The sequence below is a fragment of the Alosa pseudoharengus genome, unplaced genomic scaffold (assembly GCF_046254945.1).
Source record: "Alosa pseudoharengus isolate Yale_2024_CS ecotype anadromous, Long Island Sound unplaced genomic scaffold, YU_APseudo_1.1 YU_APseudo_1.1_scf_3, whole genome shotgun sequence".
In the NCBI taxonomy this organism is placed as follows: domain Eukaryota; kingdom Metazoa; phylum Chordata; class Actinopteri; order Clupeiformes; family Clupeidae; genus Alosa; species Alosa pseudoharengus.
In genome coordinates, this window is record NW_027468718.1 from 40,246,651 (window position 1) to 40,273,823 (window position 27,173).

Here is a 27,173-nt window from a genome sequence, read left to right on the forward strand (position 1 = left end):
GAGGAAAGAGCAGCTCGACGCAAGAGCCACCTGTCAGGTTGGCCCATCTCCAGATTCAGTCACACACACACACACACACACACACACACACACACACACACACACACACACACACACACACACACACGCCCCAAACTACAGGCTAACAATGGAAACAACACGGGTGAGGTGAGGTCGGTCATCTTCTAACAAGATCTTGTCTAGTTTTGATCCAACCAAGAGTTACTTATAGAACACCCTATTGTTAATGTATAGTGTATAGTGACTGACCATGGAGATATAGTATATTGGATTAATAGTATATCTGTGTCATGAGAAGAGAATCATGCTGACAACATGCAGTGGAAAAATTATAGTAACTAAGCAGACAGTTTTAGAGTACGAGTCAACAACTAGCTAACAACATAGGCTCTATCCAAAAACAACCGATGCAAATATTGACTGTGTTTAACTGTGTACAACAGATCTATAAATCTCTTTGGTCATATCCTGCCAATTTGAATCTGTTAATTAAAAGGGGCCAGGTTGTCTAATGGCTTCATGACTTGAATGAGTTGAGACAGAGGTGAGCGAACAGTCGGAGCGACCATGGGATTTACAAGCCCCCCCCCGCTTCCTATTCTGCCCTCAGGTGAATGTCCTGCCGCAGGCGCAAGTCCAGAGGGGACGGGCCGTCCGCGGAGACAACCAGACGTCTGACGGCGCCGTCCAAAGACAATGGAGCCAATCTAACGCTGATGATGGGCCAGGAAGATAAGCAGTGCTGGCGCAGAAAGGGGGGGGGGGGTCAAAAGATCAGGGGGCAGAATGGAGACATCCCGTGGGTGGTGTTTTCTTTTATCCTCTTTGGAGTTTGTTACTTGCGGAGCTCGAGCTTGTGTCTGCATGCACATGCGTGAAGGCATGGCAATCCACCCTCTGGCAGGGGAGAGGGGGCAGGGGGGGCTACTTCTCACTCACTCAGCATGCTCAAGAAAAAAAAAGAGAGAGAAAAAGAAAAGCTTCATATCAACCTAGAGTGTGAAAGGAGTTGATGGAAATCAAAATGGCTGCTACTCCCATGGGTGGGGTGTGCTTGTCTGAGCACACTCAGATGGCCAGACACATACACAGGCAGCTGCCCTCTGGAGGTTCCTAAACCCACCACCGGGGGCAGCTCAGAGTCAAACAGTTGAATGAAATTTCTTTTTGGGGGGGTTCAGGGATCTATTTCTCCTCTTAGTACATAATATAGGGTTCATGTGAGCGACAGTTGCCTGAAGAGTAGACTGTCGAGCATGCTCAGTTAGTGACAATGGGCGTTGCTCCTGAAGCAGATGACACAAGACAGGCTTGAGGTCGAAAGTAATGACGTAATGGAGAGGGGAAGGGGGGAAATAAGGTTCCATGCAGAGGGTCTCTGGCCTACATCTCGCCCCAAACCCAGAATAAAACAGCTGTTAATTGGCCTTCGAGTCCTGTCGAAGAGGACGCAGCTACAACAAGAGAAGGAAATTGGGGTCGTAGGATTGGGGGAGTTGCATTGTTAGCAGCTAATGTAAAGGAACCAGATGAAGTTAGTGCAGCCCCGGTATTGGCACAGGTACACCTCTCAAATGAAGCAGGGGTATCTGTGGGGAGAGGTTGGAGAGGGGTAGGGCTCTCCCCTTCGCCAATCCTCTCCCTGCTTATTGGTGTCTGACCCCCACCGCCCCGCCTACCCTCGTGAGTGACCGCGAGAATGTTGACGTGACCCCGCCCTCCTCGATCCTGATTGGCCGCTGGTGGGTCCTGGTGGGCGGTGTGTCGGCGGGGCGGGATGGTGAGGGTGAGCTCGTCGTCAGTGGAGTAGTCAAAACAATCTGGGAGTCAACAACAACACAACACAACAGGGACGACACGACACGGGAGGCCTTAGTGATGGTGGCAACAGCACAGAACAGCTTTTTTGAAGGATCTCATCAATATAGAGCACGCGCCTGCACACACACACACCCACACACACACCCACACACACACGCACACACACCCACACACACTTTTCAGCAAGCAGTACAAACAAAGCAGCAGGGCTGATGTTGATTCCTTTAAAGGACAATGTTGAACAGTTCAATAGCACAACACAGACACAGAGATTGAGAGATAACGAGAGAGAAAGAGATGGCAACAGAACGGCAGCTGAAACATTACTGCTGTCATTACAAGACACAACAAAGAGCATCATCTAATGAGGCCGTCAAAACAGGAAATGACACACAACACTGAAAAAACATGTCTTTTCCAGCAGAGAGAGAAAGAGTGAGTGGAGAGAGAGAGAGAAAGGGAGGGAGGGAGGGAGAGAGAAAGAAAGGGAGGGAGGGAGGGAAAGAGAGAGGGAGGGTGCCAAAAAAGACAGCGTTTAAATGTCTACTGTGATGTGTTTTGTGATGCGGCAATGCCATGAGCGCCATCCAAGAGAAGCGTTGATGCCTGGTCATCATCCGACCATGCGACCATGAGCGCTAATTTCAGTTCCTTACGCTTCACTGGCTTCACAGCTGCCCAGCAAACCCCCCCCCCCCCCCTTTTGCAGTTTACCAAAATACATTTGAGACAATCTGCAACCTCATCAGCTTAGCACAGAAGATCAGGCACTGCAGCAACTTCAGCTTGGGTAAAAAATATGTTGCAGAAGCAGTTATATTAGAATTTATTTACAGTATATTCATTACGGTGTGAGTTAGGGTGATTAAACTGCTGTGGGAAATGTGCCAATAAAACAAATTTGCTATATGGAATATTTGACCAAATATGTATATGATTGAATGTGTGTGTGACTGTGTATGTGCGTGTGTGTGTTGGTATGTGTGTATCAGTGTGTGTGTGTGTGTGTGTGTGTGTGTGTAGGTATGTGTGTATCTGTGTGTGTGTGTGTGTGTGTGTGTGTGTGTGTGTGTGTGTGTGTGTGTGTGTGTGTACACATGCGTGTGTCCCCTCACCCTCTCTCTTCCAGCGGTGTCGGCGGATGGAGGCGGCGGTGATGGCGGAGCGGGAGATGCGGCTGACCGTTGGGGTCACCTCCACCTGCAGGACCTTTCGTCCCTGTGAGTCGCCGGGAGCGCAGTCAGGCAGCGAGCGCTTCATGGCATTCCCCAGCTGAGGATCACACACACACACACACACACACACACACACACACACACACACACACACACACACGGGTCAGAGGCCAACTCACATATACACACACCCAAGATGTAATGAATAGGATAGTGAGGGTTAATTTAAGCAATAAGCCCCGAGAGGCCGTAGTTTACGCCGATTCTACAACAGCTAAGGGGTGTTGTTAGGCACGACGCGCTAGCGGACCCCCTAAAACCCCCCTTAGCTGTTGTAGAATCAGCGTAACCTACGGACTCGAGTGGCTTATTGCTTTTCTAAAACTGTTGCTATAAATACCTGGCAAAGTTTCATAAAGTAAAGGCAAAGCAACGAGAAATGTAACGATTTATTCATAGATAACCATTCTTCCGCCAAGAAATATATTTCCTCTATCTGAATGGTTACCAAGCAATGTCGAAACGCAGCTACTTTAACTTTTGTATCAAGTTAAGGACCGGAACTCAGTTTTAGAAGTACATTCGGTAACACTTTACTCAGGGCCGGTTCTCCCTATACGCACACTACGCAAGTTGCGTAGGGCCCCGCAAGTTAATGAAGGCCCCCTTCCCTGTCTCTCCTGGAGTCAAGCTATAGTGACAGACAAGTATACAGTTATAGCGACAGTGCTTTACATTAAGAAGATGAACATGAAACCGAATTACCATTCAGGGCATGAAAAACGGAAGAAACGTCACGAGAATGGCGAACAGCGGGAACAGCAGTCGGGTAAACTTGCGCTCGTTCCATGGTTTGATGTCAACATGAATCTCTCCAACATCCATCTCTGTTGCTGGCCTAGCCTAGGCCTACCTAACAGGGACGTGAATCCCCTGATCTGTCTGTGGCTTGCTTGCCGGCCTTTCCCAGTCACAGTACTTCGTAAAGTTGTGAAATATAATCGCATATGTCGTTTTTTTTAATGCGGGCGACTGGCATTAAAAATAACCGCATCTTTAAAATGCGTTCATATTAACGTGCAGCTCGGTTAGCAGTTTTTCAGCAGAAACATGCGAGGACCCATCTAAACTAATAGGTGATTTCACTCTTCCCATACATTTTAAAAGAACTAAATTGTTTTACAATATTTCAGTCAACTTTAGTTATAGATAGCCAACAACTGAACGTATGCAAATTGGAAAGTAGCCTGTATTAACTTTGATTCGCTGTGCTGCATGGACAATATGCACATCGTAAATTAGGCCTATATGAAGTATTAAAATGATTGTTTAAAATAGTCTACGTTTGAAGAAATATTGAAATAATATATAAGAGAATCAGGGGAGCCAGTTCATAACTTATGTCTTTGGCAAGTAGCCTACAGACACACAGGTGAAGAACAGTCAGTCAGTAAGCTACTAGCACAACCAGACCCTTACAAAAAAAAAAAAAAAACTGCATTACTTCAAGTGTCAAACTGCAGATTTCTGAGTATGAAAACCGCAGTTTTGGAGAAAATATTTGCAGCTCTTATGCAGGGAATGCAGTATTTTAGAGGCAAAAAACTGCAGGTATTTTTTGCAAGGGGATATGTACAGCAAGCATCAAAAGCAAACAGCCCAGACTATATAAACACTATATTTGGTAACTTCCATAGACATCCAAAATGGGGTGGGATGATTGTATTGGGAGCACTGAGGTGTCAGATGATACTATAAAAAAAATGGTTACATTTTGGCGCTCAGAGTTCAGGTAGGAGGGCCCCTTAGCAGGATTTTGCTTAGGGCCCCATGGAGGTCTGAACCGGCACTGACTTTACTTGACAGTATCGACATAAGAGTGACATGACACTGCCATGACACATGAATCCTAACCATAACCTCTAACCCTAATCCTAACCCTAACTTGTTATGACAAAAACCGAATGACACCTAATGACAGAAGTGCTATGTCATAAACGTTTATGACAGTGTCATGTCGATACTGTCAAGTAAAGTGTAACCGTACATTCATACACTCTATTTACATTACGTAAAAAGCACACTTCCCATAAGCAGACATGTGGACTCGAGTCACATGACTTGGACTCGAGTCAGACTCGAGTCATGATTTTAATGACTTCAGACTTGACTTGATAAAATTCTGCATGACTTGCGACTCGACTTGGACTTGAATACTATTCACTCGAGACTTGACTCGGACTTTGCCTCTTTGACTTGTAATGACTTGACATGTCTCGAATCAAAAACTAAATTTCCTGATCGTGGACCAGTCACCCCAGAGACGCTTTCCCTGCGCGACTAAAAAAGAAATTTTAAAAATAAAAATAGCGGAGACAAGTGGCCAGAGCACAGTTCAGTGCTGCCGCTACCCCCACACGTGTTACGCACTGTGTGTAGGGCACCAAGAGACCGAGGAAGGACCAACATTTAGCCAATAAATAGTAGCTTTACTGCAAACTGATTTGCACTCTTGTTAGAGAATGTTTAATGTTAAAATGCACCAACAGCATGTTACATAAAGATGATACTTTTCGAGACCTCTCCATGAAGATCCAACTTGAACTTATGCTACCCTACTGCATTTAATTGAGTACGCATCTAAGCACGCACGAGAGGGAGAGAAAACGAGTAGGTTCCAGCTGGCTTGTCATTGTTGATGATAAAAGGAAATCGTGAAGGCAACAAATACGAGATTAGAGGAGATTGCGAATTTATCCGGTTCTCACTAGCCTACTGTTATAAACTATGAGATCCAGGTCACTATGACATACTAGCTGCACTCACTGTGATTTGGAAAGTGGACAAGAATATGAAGAGTTGTCTTTGCCTTTGTGTAATGGAACTGGTGAGTCTTGAAGTATTCTATAATTTATTTACATGAAGCACATGATATGCAGATTGAAACGCATTCCACTCTAACGCTACTGTAGCTAGATGGCTACTGGCTACCAGGCTCATAGGCTAATTCACTTTTAATTGCAAACAGAAAATGTCAAGCAAGCGTCATGTCATACATGCTTCTCTTTCCAAAGGAATGAAAGCTGTTTGTGCCAACTTAATATCATGCTTATCATTGTTAATATTGTGCTATACATGTGGCACAAACAATGTTTGAGTTTGTGGACTAGCCATAGGCTGAATGGAGCTGGTAAAAAAAGATCATTATGAGAACGTGTGAACAGTGGCACAATTAAATGGGCTTAAAGTGACAGTGCATCATTTACAAATGAGATAAACAGCATCAAATGTGTAGTATTTCTTAAGAAATTAATACTTTAAAACAAAATTACTGTCATTATTATCTTTTAAATAATATAAAAGTGTTGACCTTGGCTTCCCTTATGAGTCGCCACTGGCAGACAGCCTAATAATAATATAATACCGATAATAATAATATAATAATAATAATAATAATAATAATTGTTTGCTGGCAAATCTGTGGCATAGCGCAGTGAAATGCCATCAGTCAAATTATTACTCATCCTTACAGTGGGCTCCGCAATTTGGAAAAACAATATATATATTTGCAGCTGTGCTGAGTGTCATGTAGCTATACGTTTTGTACAGATTACTCAGGTATGCACATGTGTATATTACACAGGTATGCGCATGTCGTAAAAGATTGCAAGACAGAAACATTGAACATGTTTTAATCTGTATTTATAAAAAAAATACTGTGGATTAGATGTAAGTGCTAAAATTATGATCGATAGTCTAATAATGGCATTATTAAGTGAAGAGTACCTGATGACTTGTTTAGGACTTGAAAAAGATTGGGACTTGGACTTGGACTCGACTTGGCTTTGATGTGACTTGGACTTGGACTCGACTTGCCCTTCTCTGTATTTACTTGGGACTTGACTTGGACTTGACTGCTAAGACTTGGGACTTACTTGTGACTTGCCAAACAGTGACTTGGTCCCACCTCTGCCCATAAGCACTTTTAACCAAATGAGTCTTTAGGCTTCACTGTTGACCTCCATAAGAGGTCACAGACAGACAGACAGACAGGTAGAGCTGCTGGGGTGAGGACAACTGTCTGAAAGCTAGGCAGCTTTAATAAAAAACAGCATGCAGTACAGCAGTGTGCATGAAGGTCTCATTTCATTCATATTCATAGACCTTAAATGACCACATCTGTCGAGACATAGTGAGTCAGGTAAGGACTTCATGCTAACGGGCACAGCTGGCTAGGGCAAACAGCATTACTTCTAAACCCAAAGTGGCAGACCACTGTGAGTGTGTGTGAGTATGTTTGTGATCTAGAGAGAAAGTGAGAGAGAGAGAGAGAGAGAGAGAGAGAGAGAGATTTGAACTATTAGAAAATAAAGACAAATTCCCATACTTGTTGGGAGAGCATAGAAGTTGTGTAAAACTCGCTGCACAGTACCTGGTAAGTAAGGGATAATGGACTCCACGGTGGTCTGTTCACAGAAGTTAATGCACGGTTGAGGTTGTAAAACGGCCCCGTTTAAACCTCGTAGTACATTAACTTCTGTGAACAGACCACCGTGGAGTCCATTATCCCGCTTATTCCACTGTTGCCGCTTGCGTTGTGTTCATTTCCTGTTACAATTTAAACGTTTTAATCGCTAAAACTGTCTTGTTTGTAGAACTAATTTCTTCCGACACATATCAACTAATTTCTCAACTCAAAGGACAAACTGCCGTTACTAGTTCTAAATGGATGGTTGCTACGGCCAAAGGCCAGTCGTTAGTTCTATCTCTCCCGTTGTCAAGCGGGCATATCCCAAGATTCTGATGAACTTTAGCTTTGAAACATCGCTATTTTACTTATCGGAACTCCCCCTATTTCCACCGTCTTGCGTGTATGTCAGGCACGGCGCTACGGGTGGGCCTGGATGGGCCTAGGCCCACCCACTTTTCAACAGGCCCACCCAAAACTTTTCTTAAAAAAAAAAAAAAACTTTTAATATATTTTAATTTTGTCAAGAATGATTAAAAAGCGGCAAATAATCTAATAATCTGTGCTAGTGTGCAAACTGGTGATGTTTCTGTGCAAGTTCAGCAGTGCCAGATACATTAGGTTCTGGGTCGGATCTAGCTTGTCGGTATGCTAGGCTAGCTCCAAGTGATCTGAAAGTGTGAAAATAATTTCCAGTAAAGGACAGTGCTGCAACAGTCGTTGTTTAGGTACCTTAAACGTGCACAAATGGTCTCGTTGTATCGCTGCAACCAGGAGATGAAGGATAGCTGAGATCCATAACACCTAGCACATCTCTATGGCTTAATAATGGCTTCTGAAATGTTTTTTTTTTTTGCAACGCAGCTTGTTGATATTGTGATCGTTGATCCGATTTGCATTAAAGGGCCTAATGGGTGTGATTGATCTTTATGAGCTCTCTTGGAGCATGTTTTACTTGACAGATGACGTTGTCAATGAACAAGTTCTGTGCCCGAGGCGTAGGCCTAGTAGCCAGCTGATTTTGCCAGGGCTTCAGCCCCGAATGTATTTTGTACAGTTGACTAACAAATATGAAACCATTATTCCGATCGCGCATTGAAACTTTGAGATGAGATGGACGTATTTAACATACAAGCATACAAGCGGACACGGGTGAACTCACTCTTCTTCATGCAGCAGATTTAACATGAACGTTACCTTCCATAACACATCATTTGGAACGTAGGCTACGTGCGCGCGCGAGGTTGGGCATGTCATTGTTTGCATTTAATATTTGGTATAGGCCTACGTTACAAGGAAATCATGAAGTCATCAATAACAAGGTGGTGGTGGAGTTATCCTGTTCTCGTCATTTAGACTAGCCTACAAGTTCAGGTTTGTTATCAGCCTCTAGCCTACAGTCTGGAGCTGGCCAAACAGTGGTGGCCTGCTTTGCCTAGTTGTAAAATCGAATGAGTGAGTCTTCAATGCAGTGGCGGAGCTAGGGGGTGGCTTAGGGGGCTTAAGCCCCGAATCTTTTTTCAAAAGCCCCGAATCTTTTTTTAGTGTTTTTTTAGAATTTTCAACTCTTATTTCCAATATAACTTCCCCTCGGTTTCTCTATAAATGTCACCAAATGCTCTACTACTAATTTGACTTGCTACGATCTATGCCAGGTCTGGGCTATCCGCTATGGTGATTTAGATTGATCCAGTGAAAATGCTGCCTTGACAACGCTACGTCATGGCTTCGGTGTTCCAAAAAGCCTCTGTCAGAAGTCTCACTTTTACAGTCTGTGATAAAACACTTTGTGTACATGTTGTTGAAACGTTATGGATATTAGAACGTTTTTCAAAAGACCACCCAGCTCCGTTCAAGCAACAGCATCGCCCAGTGAACTGACGGATGGTGTTGTTTCAGGTTGGTGATTTCACGTTAAGAGCTTTCAGTCAGTTAGGCAGGCTAACGTTAGGCTGGCTAACGTTAGGCTATCTGGCTAGCTCCCTAAATGCTTAACGTGAACGTTAAATGTCCTCGTTCGTCGGCGGAAAAAACAAATTCAGTACTCTCATAGGCTAGCTAAGCCTACTGCAGAATAAGAAATTCCAGCTCCAAAAACAAAGTGATCCTCGTCTTGTAATAAATTAGGCTACACTGTTTTGAAATGTCAGAAAAACCCATTAACAGTTAGAAGCTATCTGCCCATGTCAACTTTTCAGTGTCATATGTTGCACAAAAGAATGTTAACTGTTAGCCTACCTTAAAACCTTGTTGATCTCCTATCCACCACCACAGATCTTATAATCCACATAAGTCCACATAAATACAAAAAAGTCATATTATGTTGTTTTGGCTGCCTAACTAATTATTAACTAAAAAAAAAAAAAAACATTACAATGATATATTGAGAGGAAAGGGACCTTTTCATAAGTGTGTTAATCAAGCACCATGCAGTCTGCATTTATAATCTAGGTGCTTGATTTTATGCACCTGTGTAAAGGGACCTGATGAAACCTATGAATAATCTTGCTAAATTACAAAATTAATATAATTTAGAAACACCTATGTCAAGATGATAATGCATTCCTTCTAAAATACCCTTTTATCATGATGACTGGCCATACTGTACAATATATCATAATATTATGTATATTATAGTATAAGAGATTCTATATATTTGTCACACAGATGAGATCAGGGAAGAGGAAGAAGGAGAATAGCAATAATAAACAATAATTTCATATCAAACAATAGCCTAATGAAAATAAACAAATACTATAATATACAAACCATAAGAAACGCTTAATTAACTAAGTACATGCTAAACAGATATGAACAGATTGCCTCTTGAAAGACCCAAAACTATAATTTTACAGTCAGTCAGATACCTTGAATCTGTTGAATGTTAGTTTCACATCTTTTAAGTCTCAATGTGTCCATTAGTTTACACAAAATTCACTAGAAGTCATTATTTAAGGGGTTATTTAAGGGTATACACTAGAAATCATTATTTAAGGGGTTATTTAAAAAAAAAATTAAATGGGCTAAGCCCCGAATGTTTACAATGTCTGGCTCCGCCCCTGCTTCAATGTTCCCTTCTCCCTAAGCTAAGCATAACAAACCATATAATGCATATTGCTATTTAAAAGCCACTCTGCTAGGTGGCTATATAGTTCGTTTCTAGCAAACAGAAAATGTCAAGATAGCTAAATGTCATTACATCCTCTAATTGTCAAAATTTTATTGTCCATAATATTTAATAAATGTGGTGCAAATAAGGCTTGAGTCAGTGGATTTATTTATGAAAAGTGAGCAGCAAGTCAGGCAAAATGGGAATTATGAAAACCGTTTAGACTCTATGGGCTAAGCCCCGAATGTTTTCAACTGCCCTGCATATTGATTGAAACTGTCTCTTGATTGATTGAAACTAAAACAAATGAAATATTCGACTTCATGTTATACAAGCAGAACTAAACTATGTTTGGGGGAAATATTAGATTCCCACTTTTACAGCCTATAGGCCTTAGGTCTATTCGAGAGATGCGCTAAAGCACAGCCACCAGGTATGGTGCGTAATGGAGATTCCAAAGCGCTCTTATTTGGTCAGAACCAAGGACAGTGATCGAGGATAGGTACGTCCGTCCTTTTTACAATGCAACAAACTATTTAAAGAGCATCAAGCTATTCAAATCTCTATTATGTAAGCACAAATAATATAACAGTATATTAGTCAGTCATTTTTATTAGGTTAAACAGTGATTTGATAAAAAAAAATTTAAGGCCCACCCACAATTGGTCTGGCCCATCCAAAACTGGAATCCTGGCGCCGTGCCTGGTGTATGTGTCACTTAATATCCATTTCTATACAAACCAAGACAGCGGACTCTTAAAGAAACGCAATCACCCACAACATAGGTGTATCTAAATTAGCTATGTACCAAAAATGACATTTTACCGTGACTCAAAGAGCTGTAAACAGTGTTGTAAGGCTGCGTGTACACAACCGCTTGGAGCTCCAGTGGAATTTGAATTTCATGACGAGAATTCTCGGTCTAACCGTTCAAGTGCCGTTGAAACCAAAGATTCTAGAGCGCTACTTGAAACGGTGTAAATAGGCGACCCATCAGGCCAGCACTATAACTCCGAGCGTGGTAAACAAAATCGGATATTTCAGGCAGTAAATGCTCCCGTTAAGAACCAAACCAGATTTTGTTCAAATCTACACACCTACGGCTACTGAAAAATGTAAGGTTCATTTAGTATGTTATTTTGAAGTGTTAAAAATCATCGTTGTTTTAGAATTTCTGAACAAAAGTGGTGATCATTGGGGGTGTTACGATAGCCTGCTGTCATCCATCTAGCTAAAAGCCACCTCCGTCATATGCTACAATGTTGCAATGTTCTGAACGTCTGCATTTTACAGCTCGTATGCAACGTGACAGTTCATTTAAACTTCACAACGAGTTCGGCGAGGACAGGACAATGGGAAATAACATGTCTTATTCCACTGCTTGGTTGAATTTCCCATTGTCCTACGTAATTTAGAACGACCATTAACCGTATGTTATCTGCACACCTATTAAGTAGATCCATTTTTTTGGCCGTATCACACTTGTATATTAATTCGCCGAACTCGTTGTGAAGTTTAAATGAACAGTCACGTTGCATCCGAGCTGTAAAATGCAGACGTTCAGAACATTGCAACATTGTAGCATATGACGGAGGTGGCTTTTAGCTAGATGGATGACAGCAGGCTAAGTAAAATAGCGATGTTTCAAAGCTAAAGTTCATCAGAATCTTGGGATACGCCCGCTTGACAACGGGAGAGATAGAACTAACAACTGGCCTTTGGCCGTAGCAACCATTCATTTAGAACTAGTAACGGCAGTTTGTCCTGTGAGTTGAGAAATTAGTTGATATGTGTCGGAAGAAATTAGTTCTACAAAACAAGACAGTTTTAGCGATTAAAACGTTTAAATTGTAACAGGAAATGAACACAACGCAAGTGGCAACAGTGGAATAAGCGGGATAATGGACTCCACGGTGGTCTGTTCACAGAAGTTAATGCACTACGCCGCTTCGCGTCGGGGCCGTTTTACAACCTCGACCGTGCATTAACTTCTGTGAACAGACCACCGCGTCGTCCATTATCCCTTACATAAATCGAGGAAGTGAGTGACCCATATTGTGATATGCTTTGCTTTATATCAATACCCATGATAGCACATTGATAAATATACAGTATAGTATGTATAGTAATACTGTATCATTATACATTTCATTTATTATTCTCTCTTTTTAATTATTATCATTTTGTTGTTGTTATTATTATTATTATTATTATTATTATTATTATTATTATTTATATTTTTAATTTTTTAAACAGATATTGTATCTGTGTTGTTTTGTTATATGTTTGCTTTGGCAACACTGCTTCATTGAGAGAGAGAGAGGGTGTGTGTGCGTGTCTATGTGTATCTGTGTGTGTGTGTGTACGTGTGTGTCTGTGTGTGTGTGTGTGTGTATGTGTGTATGTCTCACCAGGAGGGGCTGGGAGAAGAGTTCCAGCTGGGATCGGTACAGGATGTCTTCGAGTGCCTCTCTCCCCATGTCCCACTCCCCATTGTACCTGCACAGAGAACATGCTAATTCAGTCATGCCGATTCACACTCACCGCCACATGGAGTCACGCTACCAACACCATCAGGCTGACAGCACCTGCATCACCATAGCAGAACAATACAGCAGGCCCCAACCTATTAGTGTACAACTTGGAGAAAAAGTTTACATACATAGAGCACAATGAATTCTCTCTGTGCATTGGACTGTGCTATACAAACACATTTGGCATATATATGTATGCATATGCATATGGTCTTTTGGATTTGTCTTATAATCCAAGAGAAATGCTTGCTGGTATGTACGTTTTGCTATTTGGAAGAATCTTTCACCCAGAGCGACTTCCAGTTCTCCAGTTCCAGCCCCGAGCTACGAGCAGAGGCTGGCTGTGAGCGCCACGCTCTACAGGAGATGAGCACCCACAACAAAGACACCCCATTCATCAAGCTATTGTTATACCTTTATTTTTGAGGAACACACACACACACACACGTTACTCTCAATTGTGAATTCTCAGGTGCAGCATTCCCTCCTCCCTTTCCCCTCCCCCGTCTCATCTTGACTTAGTACGCAAATATAACACAGAGACGTGGTGTGCATGTGGCTTAAGGGCATTCTGTGAGCATCTTGCTATAGTAATACTATATACGCGTTCACATCCCATAGCGGATACCCCATTTTGGGTTTGAATCCAGAGGCCGTAGGGACCTCGGCAAAATGTAGGTCACACGTAAGTACCAGTGCGATGACAAATAGGGGTATATGATAGCCATACAAATATCATGATTCACCAAAGCAGGCCGTCATATATGGGCCAAGTGCACTTGTGAGCAAAGGTTATATAGGACTTGTTTGTTTCCCAAGTGGTGTAAGCCATTTGCAGTTGCTCTACTCATTATCAAAAAAACGCACACACACACAGAAACACAAACACTCTAGAATAGAGATAAAGCAGGGTTCTGAGAAGTGGATGTACAGTCTTTCATGTGGTGCCAGACATTGTCATAATCTCACAATGCAAGACAAAGTGTGGATTTCCCCAACAACCAAAACACAACATCATCAAACACAACAAAAAAAGTGTGTGTGTGGGGGGTGGGGGCTCTACTTTGATGTAACGTTCACAGCATCCAGAGAGAATCAGTGGCGAGAACAATATCAACTCTGAAAATATCCTTCAACTTCATGAAATCATCCATGAAAACTCTGTTTAACTTCTCCTAGTCTTCTTTCATTATTGTCCACTATTCCAGGCCTATGCACTGACCAATGTCACATCTCATAATCCTCTCTCACAAGCAGGGCTCATCGACATTAATGGTTGCTCCGTTGCCCTTGGCTACCAAATTGTTACCAGTGGCAACCAGATTTGGTTGGCTTTGGCAACCAAAACCTCATGCCTGGTTGCCAAGCTGGCAACCACTTTTATCCACTTTTAAAAGTTAACGTTGAGCCCTGCTCACAAGGCCACATGTGCTTGTAATCACGTGAGAGTGCTTGTGTGCTAAGAGTAGCGCTTCTCTCTCCATAACTGGACTGGAAGTGTGACGAGGGTCAATCTCTGCCACGTGTTTTCCCATCAGCCATCTCAAAGAAGAGAGGCATCCCCCTCCTTCAGTCTGGTGGCTACAAGGCTCTGACTAATCTCTAATGCATTTCCCTCATAAAAGCTGTACAGAGGCACCAGAACAGACGGCGTTAATGGCCACCTTATTGCTGTGCTCCTGAGCTGATGTAGAAGCTGGGCCACTGCGGAGATGTGTGGCGTCCGACTGCAAACACTGACCTCTCATAAACAATGGGGATATCTGGACATGGGAGGCCATATTTCCATCACGTAGGCCACCCCTCCTACACTCTATTTGCATTACATAAAACCACACTTCCCATAAGCACTTTTAACCAAAGGAGTCACTGTTGACCTCCATAAGAGGTCATGGAAAATACACACACATACATGTACACACACAGCCACACACAGCCACACACACACACCCTATCTCTGGCTTATCCATCCTAACTCCATTTCCATGGTAGAGCCTGTGTTTCCACTGGGGGCATTGATCTGTTGGCCAGCTCCAGCACTGGGCAGGGGAGAGGACTGAGGTGGAGGTAGCAGTCTCTGAGCGCAGGGAGAGAGAGGAGGGAGGGAGGCAGGGGAGGAAGCCTGCCATTATCGGCGGTAATCTGCTTTATAACGGCCGCTCACCCCTGTCCAATGAAATCACCCGCTCCTACAATGCTTTGCAAATCTAATCAGAGGGGTATCTAATGGAGTGCTGTCCTCAGTGTGTTAGTGAAAGCATAAGGAGGGGAATGGGGAGGAGAGAGCCATTGGGTCTGCCAACACGGTACAAATCAAACCTCCTAACCCTCAATTAATAGGAGCTTTCTGGCTTACAGATGAATACAAATTAAAGGCTTGTTGGACTGCGTGCACATGTGTTTCTAGGTGGTCAACGTTCTAGGTGCGGTGAGGTGTGGAGGGGTGAGAGGTCACTCACGTGGCGTGGTAGATGGCGGTCAGCATCTGCACCATGAAGTCAGCGTCCAGCTGCACGCGGTTACACGGCTCCCGCCACGGCTTCTGCTGCTGCCGCGGAAACCCGCACACACACAGTCTGCAGAAGGACGAGAGATGGGAGAGAGGTGAGGGACAGAGTGAGAGTGGAGGAAGACAAGAAGAGGGAGAGAGAGAGAAAGAGAGAGAGAGAGACAGAGAGAGAGATGAAGGCAGGGTCACAGAAAGTTCTGGAAAGATAGACATAGTGGCAAAACATGCCCTGAGGTTTCTGCCCCAAATCTAAGCCGGACTGCAATCCTGCCCCTGCAGTGGACATGACTGGCACTCATTTTAATGACCTGTTCCACTATGACAAACTGTAAGTAAGAAAGCTGACCGCTCCCATCTCTGACTTGAGCTCACTTGCTGAGGAGGGCGCTTCAAAAACAACGCAGACCATCAATTAGCGGCTGACACCATGATGATATACTGCCTTGACGGCTCTCTGAGGCGGCATGATCAGACGGAGCGGAACGGGTCGGGGGCTGAGATGTTGACACGGGCGTCTCTCTGAGAGGCGACCAGGAGCCCCACAGGTAATGAGGCAGTTAATCACCGGCGGCAAGCGATTACACACTGTAATTACAGGGTTTGTCAGTGTGGTGCCACACCGTGTGGATACAAACACGCCGTCTGAGGTGGCACGCAAGAAACACACACACACACAGAACTGAACTGAGAGAAAAAGTAAATGTACAGTGCATTTCTGAGAGAGCGTCATTGACCAAGTTACACTTAAAGGAGAAAGATGAGGGTAAAAAGAAACCACTAACTAAACAACAACCAGCAGAGATAGATAGAAAGAGAGAAAGATAGATAGATAGATAGAAAGAGAGAAAGAAATAGATAGAAAGAGAAAGAAATAGATAGATAGATAGACAGATAGATAGATAGACAGATAGATAGATAGACAGAGAGAGAGAGAGAGCAACCTGGAGCTCATCCTGCAGACAGCCTGGTAGGAGGAGGGGGGCATGTAGACCACTGCGGAGTTGTAGCACAGCATCAGGAAGCACAGCACCTCAAACCTGCAACAAGACACAGACAGCGTCCGCCAGTAGTCCGTTAGTATTTCACTCATGCAAACAGGAAGCAAAACAAAGCAGAGATCACATCAATTAAACACTGCTTAGCTTGCAGGGTCTGCGGCCTAGACCTGATTAGTATTCTGACAGCAGTGACCTCTGACCTCAAATCCACATCACCAATCCAACCAATGAAGAGAGTGAACAGAGATTCCATTTCATTTTGGCATGAGTCCCTTGCCATTTTGATTGAAATGCAGTGTGACCCGTTATTTGGAGAAATTGAATAAAGTGCTTGGCATTATTTTTTGCCAGATTTTTAAGCGCTGCGGTTGTTGAATGCAATATACCTGAGTGGTATGCATCTCCAGCCAATTCTGACTTGATTTCCACACTCTGCTCTTTCAAAAAATGTTTTGGTATATTACTTTTTTGAGTAAGGAAACGCAATCTGAAAATAGATATCATGAACGTTTTGGCTCAATGCCTCAAGTCACTAGCAAATATTTATTCTACCGAAATGCATTTCATAGTGTTCCATTGTGCAGTAAAACCGTGCTCATACATGGCAGTGATGGTTGTCCATAGTATCCAATGCAGCAAAAGTAAACATGAACACAACAGGAAGACCAAAGCAGTAAACATGAACACAATAGGAAGACCAAAGCAGTAAACATGAACACAATAAGAAGATCAAAGCAGTAAACATGAACACAATAGGAAGACTAAAGCAGTAAACATGAACACAACAGGAAGACCAAAGCAGTAAACATGAACACAATAGGAAGACTAAAGCAGTAAACATGAACACAATAAGAAGACCAAAGCAGCCGACTGTAGAGCATGTGCAGTTGGACACACTGTTAATAAGAAAGGATTTGACAAAACTGTGAACTAAAGCTTTGTTAAGCATCAGATGAATGGAGACAGTACTGTACAATACATGGCATATTAGCTTCATAAACAAGTGGGAACTATTTTGTTTTGAAAGCATAGCAAATTTGCACTTGAATCATCAACATGTTTCCTCTAGGCTGATAGACCTTAAAAGAACATAAAATAACGTAAATGTCTACAGTCTTGCACAGAGAGAGAGAGACATATACACACACACACACATACACACCTACGCACACACTGACTATTAGGCTGTTTAACATATCACAAGGCTGCCCAGACTTCGGTGTGAGAGATGCCAGTGAGATAAGAGCGAGGCGGTGGTGAGGCTCGAGGGTTGTTATCTGGGGCTGAGGCGAGGAGGCAGAGGTAGGCGCCACGCCCATAAATAACCTGCCAGAGAGGGCAGCCGTTCCTCAGAGGTCTACCACACTGCACTCATAAACACACGCACGCACGCACACACACATGCAGTCAGACTTGAGGGGCCGTGTGGGACTGGGCTGTGATCCATCAGGGAGAAATATGACCTTTCACTGGTCGACGCCGATGGATAAACGCACTGCTGCTCCAGCTCAGTGGGAGCTGTTCACTACAGCTTGCGTGCCTACAGGGCTGCACGTGTGTGTGTGTGTGTGTGTGTGTGTGTGTGTGCTCTGTGTGTGCGTGTGTTGTTTACTTCAAAGTGTGCTCCTCCAGGCTTGATGTGTGCATTTCTAAATCTGTGTACACTGTGAAAAGTCTTGAGGCTAAAGCAAACGCTGAGTATGTGCTGTGTGCACTAGTAGAGTGCTGCTGTGTGTTCGACTGGACAATAGCTGGGTGTGCATATATATGTGTGTGTGTGTGTGTGTGTGTGTGTGTGTGTGTACACGCACCTGTTTTGCGCTGTGAAGGTTTCTCTTTGTGGATGCAGGCCACTGTAAACCACTCTGATCAGGTCGTGCTGACACAGGGCTCCCTCTGTCAACGCCATGGAGCCTAGACTAGATGGCTAAGGGGGGGGGGGGGAGAGAGAGAGAGAGAGAGAGAGAGAGAGAGAGAGAGAGAGAGAGAGAATGAGAGAATGAGATAATTACTACAATGATATAAAACGTACAGACCCTTTCCACAATCCCAGCATTCCCAAGCTAAATCAAACCCCCCACTCAAACACTGCCCCATATTTCCCTGCCGAACACAAGTAATTCTGATGAATGACAGATGGAAGCACGCTCTCCTGCATCACAAGTAGAAACGCCATGTAACAGGCAGTATAGCGCACAATTGAATTAGAATCCGGAGTGGTCCGGCAATGAAACTTCAGATCATCGACATGCCGACGGCACGGCACAGCATGGATGAACGTCCCGAGGGGGAGAAATGAACACAGACTCTGCAGACAGAGAGGGAAATAATGGCATCAGAGACTGAGCGCAAGACGGAGCAGATACGGTCCGGAATACCGTCGGAATACTGATGAAGATGGAATGTGGCATGAATCCAATATCTCGACAGGCACCTCAAGAGAACCTCTCGGGGTTGAATGTGCGATAGAGAATGAACTGTGGAACTGTGTTTTGAACTGCATACCAATAGACTGACTTCTGCAGTGGTTAAGAAAAAGACACTGCTGCAACAGGTTTTCACTGCAGGTTTTAGGCTCGTAAACTATAGCACTTTAGGATACGGAAACTGATTACCATATCATTTGGAGATGAATGCGTGTGTGTGTTAACATTCTGAGCACAACTGAATTATAATCTTTGGAGGTTTACTACTGATGTGTGTATTATTTGAGACATCAATGAGAAGGAAGGAGGGTATGAGTGTGTGTGTGTGTGTGTGTGTTGTAGGTGGGCATGTGTGTGTGTGTGTGTTGTAGGTGAGTGAGTGTGTGTGTGTGTGTGTGTGTGTGTGTGTGTGCATGTGTGTGTGCGTACAGTAGGTGGGCATGTGTGTTTGTGTGTGTGTGGGCTCTGATGACTTGAGGATTAGTGGACGTGTGTCGTGACTTGTGTAGTCAGCGTGGCGTGATGAAAGCACATGGCACAGCACAGCACAACAAGCTGATTCACGACTCAGCTTCCCTCACGTGCAAGCCTGTATATCCCAAACCGCATCTATGCCAAACACTCCCCAACAACATCTATGCCAACACTCCCCAACAACATGTATACATAAACACTCCGCAACAACATCTATACATGCCAAACACTCCCCAACAACATCTATACATGGCAAACACTGCCCAACAACATCTATACATGGCAAACACTCCCCAACAACATCTATACACCCTAAACACTCCACATCTATACATCTCAAACACTCCAAAACCACATCTATACTCCACAGCCAACTCTATACATCCCAAACAGTCCACAGCCACATGCCATGCATACATCCTAAACACTCCCCAACATCTATACATGCCAAACACTCTCCAACAACATCTATATACATCCTAAACACTCCACATCCACATCTATACACAGGGTTCCCACACCTTGGTTAAGATCAAATTCAAGGACCTTTCAAGGACTTTCCAGGCCCAATATCCTCAAATTCAAGGACCTAATGTGTCAATAAATTTCAAGCATGTGCATTTGGGCAGCCGTGGCCTCCTGGTTAGCGCTTCGGACTTGTAACCGGAGGGTTGCTGGTTCAAACCCCGACTGGTAGGCCACGGCTGAAGTGCCCTTGAGCAAGGCACCTAACCACTCACTGCTCCCCGAGCGCCGCTGTTGTTGCAGGCAGCTCACTGCGCCGAGATTAGTGTGTGCTTCACCTCACTGTGTGTTCACTGTGTGCAGTGTGTTTCACTAATTCACGGATTGGGATAAATGCAGAGACCAAATTTCCCTCACGGGATCAAAAGAGTATATATACTTATACTTATACGTATATGGTTAAATCATGTTACCTCAACAGACCAAGGATACCTTGTCGCAGTTTTCTTTTATTTTTGGTCATATGACAGATGGTAGGCCTATTCTATTTTTCATGTTTGTATCTTGCATAAAACTGAGCTGAAATAAACTTTTCCTAAACAAGTTAAATTCGTTACCATGAACCTGTTAGTTTATTCATCAATATGTTAAATTAAATATTTGGCAACAAACACTACACACGGGTAACACGCAGAAATCACGCTGGCCGTGTAGTTCTAACCAACGTAAATCAGGCATACGCATAGGATATCGACAGAGGTGGTGGCGAAATAATGGAAACATGTTAATAAGAGAACGGAATTATATGGAATGTTTTCCTCAAAAAGAAATTCAAGGACTTTCAAGAACTTTCGTGGGAACCCTGTATACATCCTAAACACTCCCCAACAACATCTCTACATGCCAAACACTCCAAAACCACATCTATACTCCACAGCCAACTCTATACATCCCAAACAATCCACAGCCACATGCATACATCCTAAACACTCCACAGCCAAATCTATACATCCTAAACACTCCACTGGCAAATCTATACATCCTAAACACTACCCGACCACTAGAGCAGGATGTCTGTGCGCGGTGTTGGCCGAGTTTGGACTAAAGCCTCTGATTGGATCACAGAGGGGCATTGTTCCAAACACACTTAGTCATTCTGAGTGTGTGTGGCGGTGAGGGGAGGGGTGGGGTGGGTGGGCAGTGAAGGAGGACTAACTAAATTGAAATTGGCTTTTGTGAAGGGCTGGGGGTTGGTATGGCTGATAGTATAGTGAAGGCCGAGATGAAGGTGCTGAGAGAGCTGAATTAATTTAGAATGAAAGCGCAGAGATCGGTATGCTAATGCAATTCCTCCCGCGATAAGGCCGCCTGCACCATGTGACATGCTGCGCTGGTGTGAGCTTACACACACACACACACACACACACACGTCACTGTTGTTAACCATGACACTGCATGGAGAGGAACCTCTCTGGCCAGTAATTACACCTATAAATCCCTCACACACACAGACACACACATTCTCCCTTTCAATTCAGTAATGGACTCCTAGAGGATAGGCTAGGCTCTCTGCTCAGAGTAAACATGCCATGTCGCTAAAGCACACACATATGTCTGACCATCCCCACACCATTACACACCCCACGCTGGCCTGTACGGAGGAGGGACTTGGGAAAGAAAGCTTTTAAAAAGCCACCTGCATAGTGAATGTGTGTGTGTGTGTGTTTGAGAGAGCAGTGTGATGGATATAGAGGAGATGGGCTACTGTGATAGGGCTGTGATCCTGTACGGAGGAGGGACTTGGAAAAGAAAGCTTTTAAAAAGCCAGATGCTCTGTCTATGAGAGGCTCCAACTGAATTCTGGGAATTCCATGAACACTCAAAGCCTTGTAGCAGATCTTAACACACCCAGATTTGTTAACCGTTGTAAGAGCATTCCTAGAGAAAGACGGTCAATAATCAAGCACATAGCCAAACAAGTAAATTTGCCAAGTGCCACTGCCCTTGAAATGGTTAAACCCATGATCGATTGTTTAACTACTTAAAACTGTTGGAATATTCTGAAAATATGATTCCTGATTAAACTTGACTTGACACATGACTTGAGTGTACGAGTGAGACTGTGTGTGTGTGTGTGTGTGTGTGTGTGTGTGTGTGTGTTGCTCTTACCTCATGGTAGACTGAGGGCTTGGACAGTGAGGGGATGGTAAAGGAGAGCAGCTTGCTGTTGCCTTCTTTGTCCACAATCTCCTTCAACAGCACACAGAGAGCAGATCTTTCAGCACAGAACTCACAACACTCTGTTGGGTTACCTCAATGACCCTGTGTGTATGTGTGTGTCTTAGCACCAATCAATACACACACACACACACACACACACACAATATATTCACATTTTCTGAAGCAATCCCAGTGTGTGCTCGTCCATAAGGAGCAAGATTACTTCTTTGTGAATACAATGTGTGTGTGCACGTGTGCATGTTTGTGTGTGTGTGTGTCCATGTCCTTGTACATCTCTCTGCATGTCCTGGCCTCTGGGAGGGTGTTACTCATGGGTGGTTGCCCGCGGTGATAGCTAATCCTTTCAGTGGGCCAGCAGAGTGCTAGTCACCCTGTGGAGATCAGGCTCTTAGTCACCAGGCTCTCTCATATCTCTCTGCCACACACACACACACACACACACACACACACACACACACACACACACACACACACACACACACACACACACACACACACACACACACACACACACACACACACACACACACACACACACACACACACACACACACACACACACACACACACACACACACACACACACACACACACACACACACACACACACACACACACACACACACAAACATTTTCACAAATCTCATCCTCTCACACACAGTTAACTTGAATAGCAGCTGCACAGGCAGACCTCGGAGAAGTTGGGATGACTCAGCAGTAATTTGCGATATGACTGCACTGAGTACTCACTGATATGACTCCTCTGAGTCCTCCTCAACTACTGCAACCGCACGGTGGAGTCTGGACCACAGCGTGCGCACACACACACACGCACACAAAACCTCATGTCCCCTGTGCCTGTCTGCCAACAACACAGTCTTCAGTTTACTTTACCACCTCAAGTCATATGGTAGCAACTGAACCTAGGAAATGATCAATACACATCTTGACTGAGCCAAGTGTCTACAATAAATAACCAGGGGCACATTGATGTAAACCTTAACTTATTCTGGTTAGGAAAGCCAACATCGATGGCAACTTTTATGGCTTGGCATCCTAGAAATCAATGGATAACTAATTATATGACCACAAAAGAAAAACAGTGAAAATTTGTTTAGTATTTCACTGAGTATTGCGTCTTTCATTAAGTTTGGTGACTGCCGTCTGCTACTTGCAAAATGAGCATGTGTGAAAGCCTCTCCAGACCCCCCTCCAGACTCACCAGGTTGTAGATGCCAAGCAGGAGGGCCTCGATGCAGCCGTTGCTGTGGCGATCGCGGCTGGCGGTCAGGCGCAGGTAGACCCACAGCAGCTCGGGCAGGAACTGCATCGTGAAGCGGCGCAGGCGCTCCTCAGAGCTACGGTACAGCTCAAACAGCTGGTGACACACCGGCTCCAGCAGCTGCACACACACACACACACACACACAAAAGATGGTTAGTGAGATTCCCCCTTCACTGTAAAGCCCTTTGGGTGCCTTGATAAAGTGCTTTATAAATGGAATGTGTTGTTGGTTGTCGGTGTTGTTGTGGTTAACTAAATAACATACTTTAAAACACCCCCCCCCCCCCCCACACACACACAGTGTTCACTAGTGGCTGTGTATGGTGAAGAGTTTGTGTTGTGGAGCCCTGGCGAACTGATGGGAATCAGTGGCTGCACTGACTTGTGCTAAAGCACCAGAAAATCTGCTGGCTCCTCGGAGCCTGTGAAGCCTGTGAAGCCTGCCGGCAGCAGCATCCTCTCGCTCAGCAGGGAGGAGCGCGTGAATATTAATGCCTCAGTGTCTGGCAGTGGAGCAGAGAAATGGAGAGAGAAAAAGAGATGGAGAGAGATGGAGTGAAAGAGAGATGGAGAGAGGAAGGGGGAGACAAATAGACAGAGATAGAGACAGAGTGTGAGAGGGAATGTGTGTCTGTAGGAAATGAGTGTGTAAATGAGTGAGTATGTGTGTGTGTGTGTGTATGTGTGTGTAAGACAGAGTGAGTGAGTGAGCGAGTGAATGAATGAGTGTCTGTGTGTGTTTGACACTGTGAGCGAGTGGGAGTGGGAGACCATCAGACAGGCTGAAAGTATGCGTGTATGGTGTGTGTGTGTGTGTGACCATGTGCAAGAGAGACCAACCGACAGACAGGCTGAAAGTGTGTGTGTGGCGTGTGTGTGTGTGTGTGTGTCCCTTTATCTTAGACACACACACACACACACCCTGCATAGTGAATGTGTGTGTGTGTGTGTGTGTGTGTGTTTGAGAGAGCAGTGTGATGGATATAGAGGAGATGGGCTACTGTGATAGGGCTCAGGCCCAGCCGCCCCCTTCAGCCGCCTGATTCATGGGCCTCTCTACCTGCAGCTACAGCACACACTCCATCTACTGCCTTCAGCATGGACTCTGCTATCACTCACACGCGTGCGCGCACACACACACGGGGGGGGGCAGAGAGACGGACAGAGAAGGACAGTTGAAAAGAACGAGGGATAGGTGAGAAAGACAGATGATAGTCTCAATGAAATAATATGAAATATATTTATATAAATATAAGACAGCAATGATGGTACTACAGGGCAGAGTCCTGCAACGGGTCGGGTATCCGCGGGTACCCAACAGGTACCCGCAGAAAAGTTGCTAAAACGGGTAAATTATGACGTCCCTAAAATGTACGGGCGGGTATGCGGGCGGGAAAAGAACTCCTTGCGGGCGGATACGATGAGAACCAAAACAGTAGCCTATAGAAATAAAACATCATTGAAAAATATGTGAAATATTTGTATATCTAAATTACCATTACCACATCGCAAATATGTGTTTTAGTCAACGATACGACACTTGACCCATCACATCAGTACTGCGACTTTTGAATTATTTGTTTGATGCATCTATGTGTGAAAACATTAAACAATATAACCGTCTCGTAGTTGGAGCGCAAGAGAGTAGGCTACAATGGATGAAGTCAAGGTAAAGTTGGCTAGTGGCAGGCTCAGGTTGTTTTTTTCTTGTTCTCTTTGTTTCATTAACAGGTCCATTTTATGTAGAATAATGTTCTGATGCAGCAAGGTTTGGGCTATGTGTTGTTGTTGTAAGGTTTATCCCTGACGCAAAATGTAAAAAAAAAAAAGGTCGCCCTTTACGTGCTTCAATTGTGCGAGAAAAAAAATAAAGCACATTCATTTGAATGATTTTAGCTTGTGTGCGATTTATCGCGGGCACGGGTCGGGTAACGGGCAAAATATTAACGGGTCCGGGCGGGTGCGGATTTAATTTTAATATCACCACAGGTGACGGGTCGGATCTGGTGCTGAACTTCTCGGGTGCGGGCGGGGGCGGGTCTAAAAAAATTGACCCGTGCAGGACTCTGCTACAGGGGAACGTAAGTCCAATAAACTGATTTCTGTTGACTGGCTGGCTCTGTGTGTGCTGTACCCGACCCCCACTGAGAGCGAGCTCACGCTCTGTCTTTACACACCGCGTCCTCTCTTTACACACCGCATGCTTCTCTAAGACGCCGCAGCCTTATTGAGTTTGGCAGCAGAATCGGATCTCCCACCCAATGTCACCGGTGCTCGGACCAATCTCACGCTTTGGGGGCCACGCCTGTGCCATCACCGGGGCGTAGGCCAGAGCTAATGGAATCTGGAATCATGGGAGCGGAACGCCCAGAGTCGGGGGGGGTTGGGGCAATGAACCTCAAACAGCTGGGCACCCATACTGCGCTATTTAAGAGCAGCCCTCAGATGGACACCAAATGGACATCCTCAATTAGAGCAGAAAGTGGCCATGCTTTTGGTTGCAAAGTGACAAGCTATATAGCTATAAACCGACCGACAACAGCAGCGCATGTTAAAAGGCTAATCCGACAAAAGCCCCAAAAGCGCACAAAAACGCCACACACATCACAATGTCCTCTTGGTTTGGTGCTCGATTCAGCGGCTGAAGAATGAAAAAAAATCCTTTAGACTAAATCGCTCCCAGTGACTTATTTCATTTGCCAGCCAATTTTCATCAACTAAAAAAACGGGATGCCTAATTAATGCAATGCTTGTTACAATATTATCATTTTTGTTGAAAGGGGAAATGAGTGCTTCACTGAATGGAGAAAATAATTCACACTGTGAAATGAAATCCCACATAACTGAATGCATCTGTTTATGCACAAATTCTATCTGATTATTCTGAAACGCTACCTCAGGCAGATGTGTGGATTTCAGCCTTGTCTGCCTGTCAGTGCAAGTTAAGTAGACATGGCGAACGATTGAGTAAGTGTATGTGAGTGAGTGTGTGCGTGTGTGAGTGAGTGAGTGCGTGTTGAAATGTGGCCGTGTGACTCTTCTCTCGCTCTGAAGCGACCATGTTGAGACAGCTCTGAGCTCTGATGGATCATCTCAGTGGCAGCCGTGCCAGAAGGTCTCAGACCTGACCCATACTGACCCCACACCCACCCACCCACACCTGGGAGTCGTCTGAATGTCCTGCTAGCCCTTTCTTGCATCCTCCTCTCTCTCTGTCATAAATCTCTCTATCCTCTCACTCTCTCCTTCATCCTCGCTTTATCTCTTTCCTCTCACTCTCTCCTTCATCCTCTCTTCATCTCTTTCCTCTCACTCCCCCTTCCCCACTTCCTTCTTCCCCCATCTTACTAACACACTCCCCCTCCCTCCCTCCATCCTTCTCTCTCTGCCTCCTTTTCCCTTGCATCAGCAGTTCACCCCTCCATCAGCGCAGTTTAAGACCTGGCCAGGGTTAATGTGATGGGGGGTGACAGGCGGGCTCACCCACCTCGTTGTGGGGGTCCTGGATGACCCAGTAGAGCGCAGGCACCAGGTGCTTCTTCTGATGGAGGCTGCCAGCGTAGCCGGGGATCTGGGTTTCAGATAGCGTCTGAGGAGGAGCAGAAAACAGAGTTCAGGAAAAATACGACACACACACACACAGCAACA

At 44.6% G+C, this 27,173-nt stretch overlaps 1 protein-coding gene across 3 annotated transcripts in view; it reads right to left on the reverse strand.

Moving 5' to 3' along the window:
• Positions 1-27,173, reverse strand: part of LOC143100776 (hyccin 2-like) — a 68,445-nt gene that overhangs the window by 6,552 nt on the left and 34,720 nt on the right. For 2 of the 3 annotated variants that reach the window (XM_076264248.1, XM_076264247.1), the window contains 9 exons: positions 27,013-27,114; positions 23,464-23,643; positions 22,170-22,250; positions 18,447-18,562; positions 16,579-16,674; positions 15,588-15,704; positions 13,006-13,093; positions 2,958-3,114; positions 1,701-1,841 (listed from right to left, as the gene is read on the reverse strand). In XM_076264248.1, the coding sequence (XP_076120363.1) occupies positions 1,701-1,841; positions 2,958-3,114; positions 13,006-13,093; positions 15,588-15,704; positions 16,579-16,674; positions 18,447-18,562; positions 22,170-22,250; positions 23,464-23,643; positions 27,013-27,114 (1,078 nt within the window). The remainder of the gene's footprint in view (positions 1-1,700; positions 1,842-2,957; positions 3,115-13,005; positions 13,094-15,587; positions 15,705-16,578; positions 16,675-18,446; positions 18,563-22,169; positions 22,251-23,463; positions 23,644-27,012; positions 27,115-27,173) is intronic. The other variant, XM_076264249.1, reaches the window with a different exon arrangement.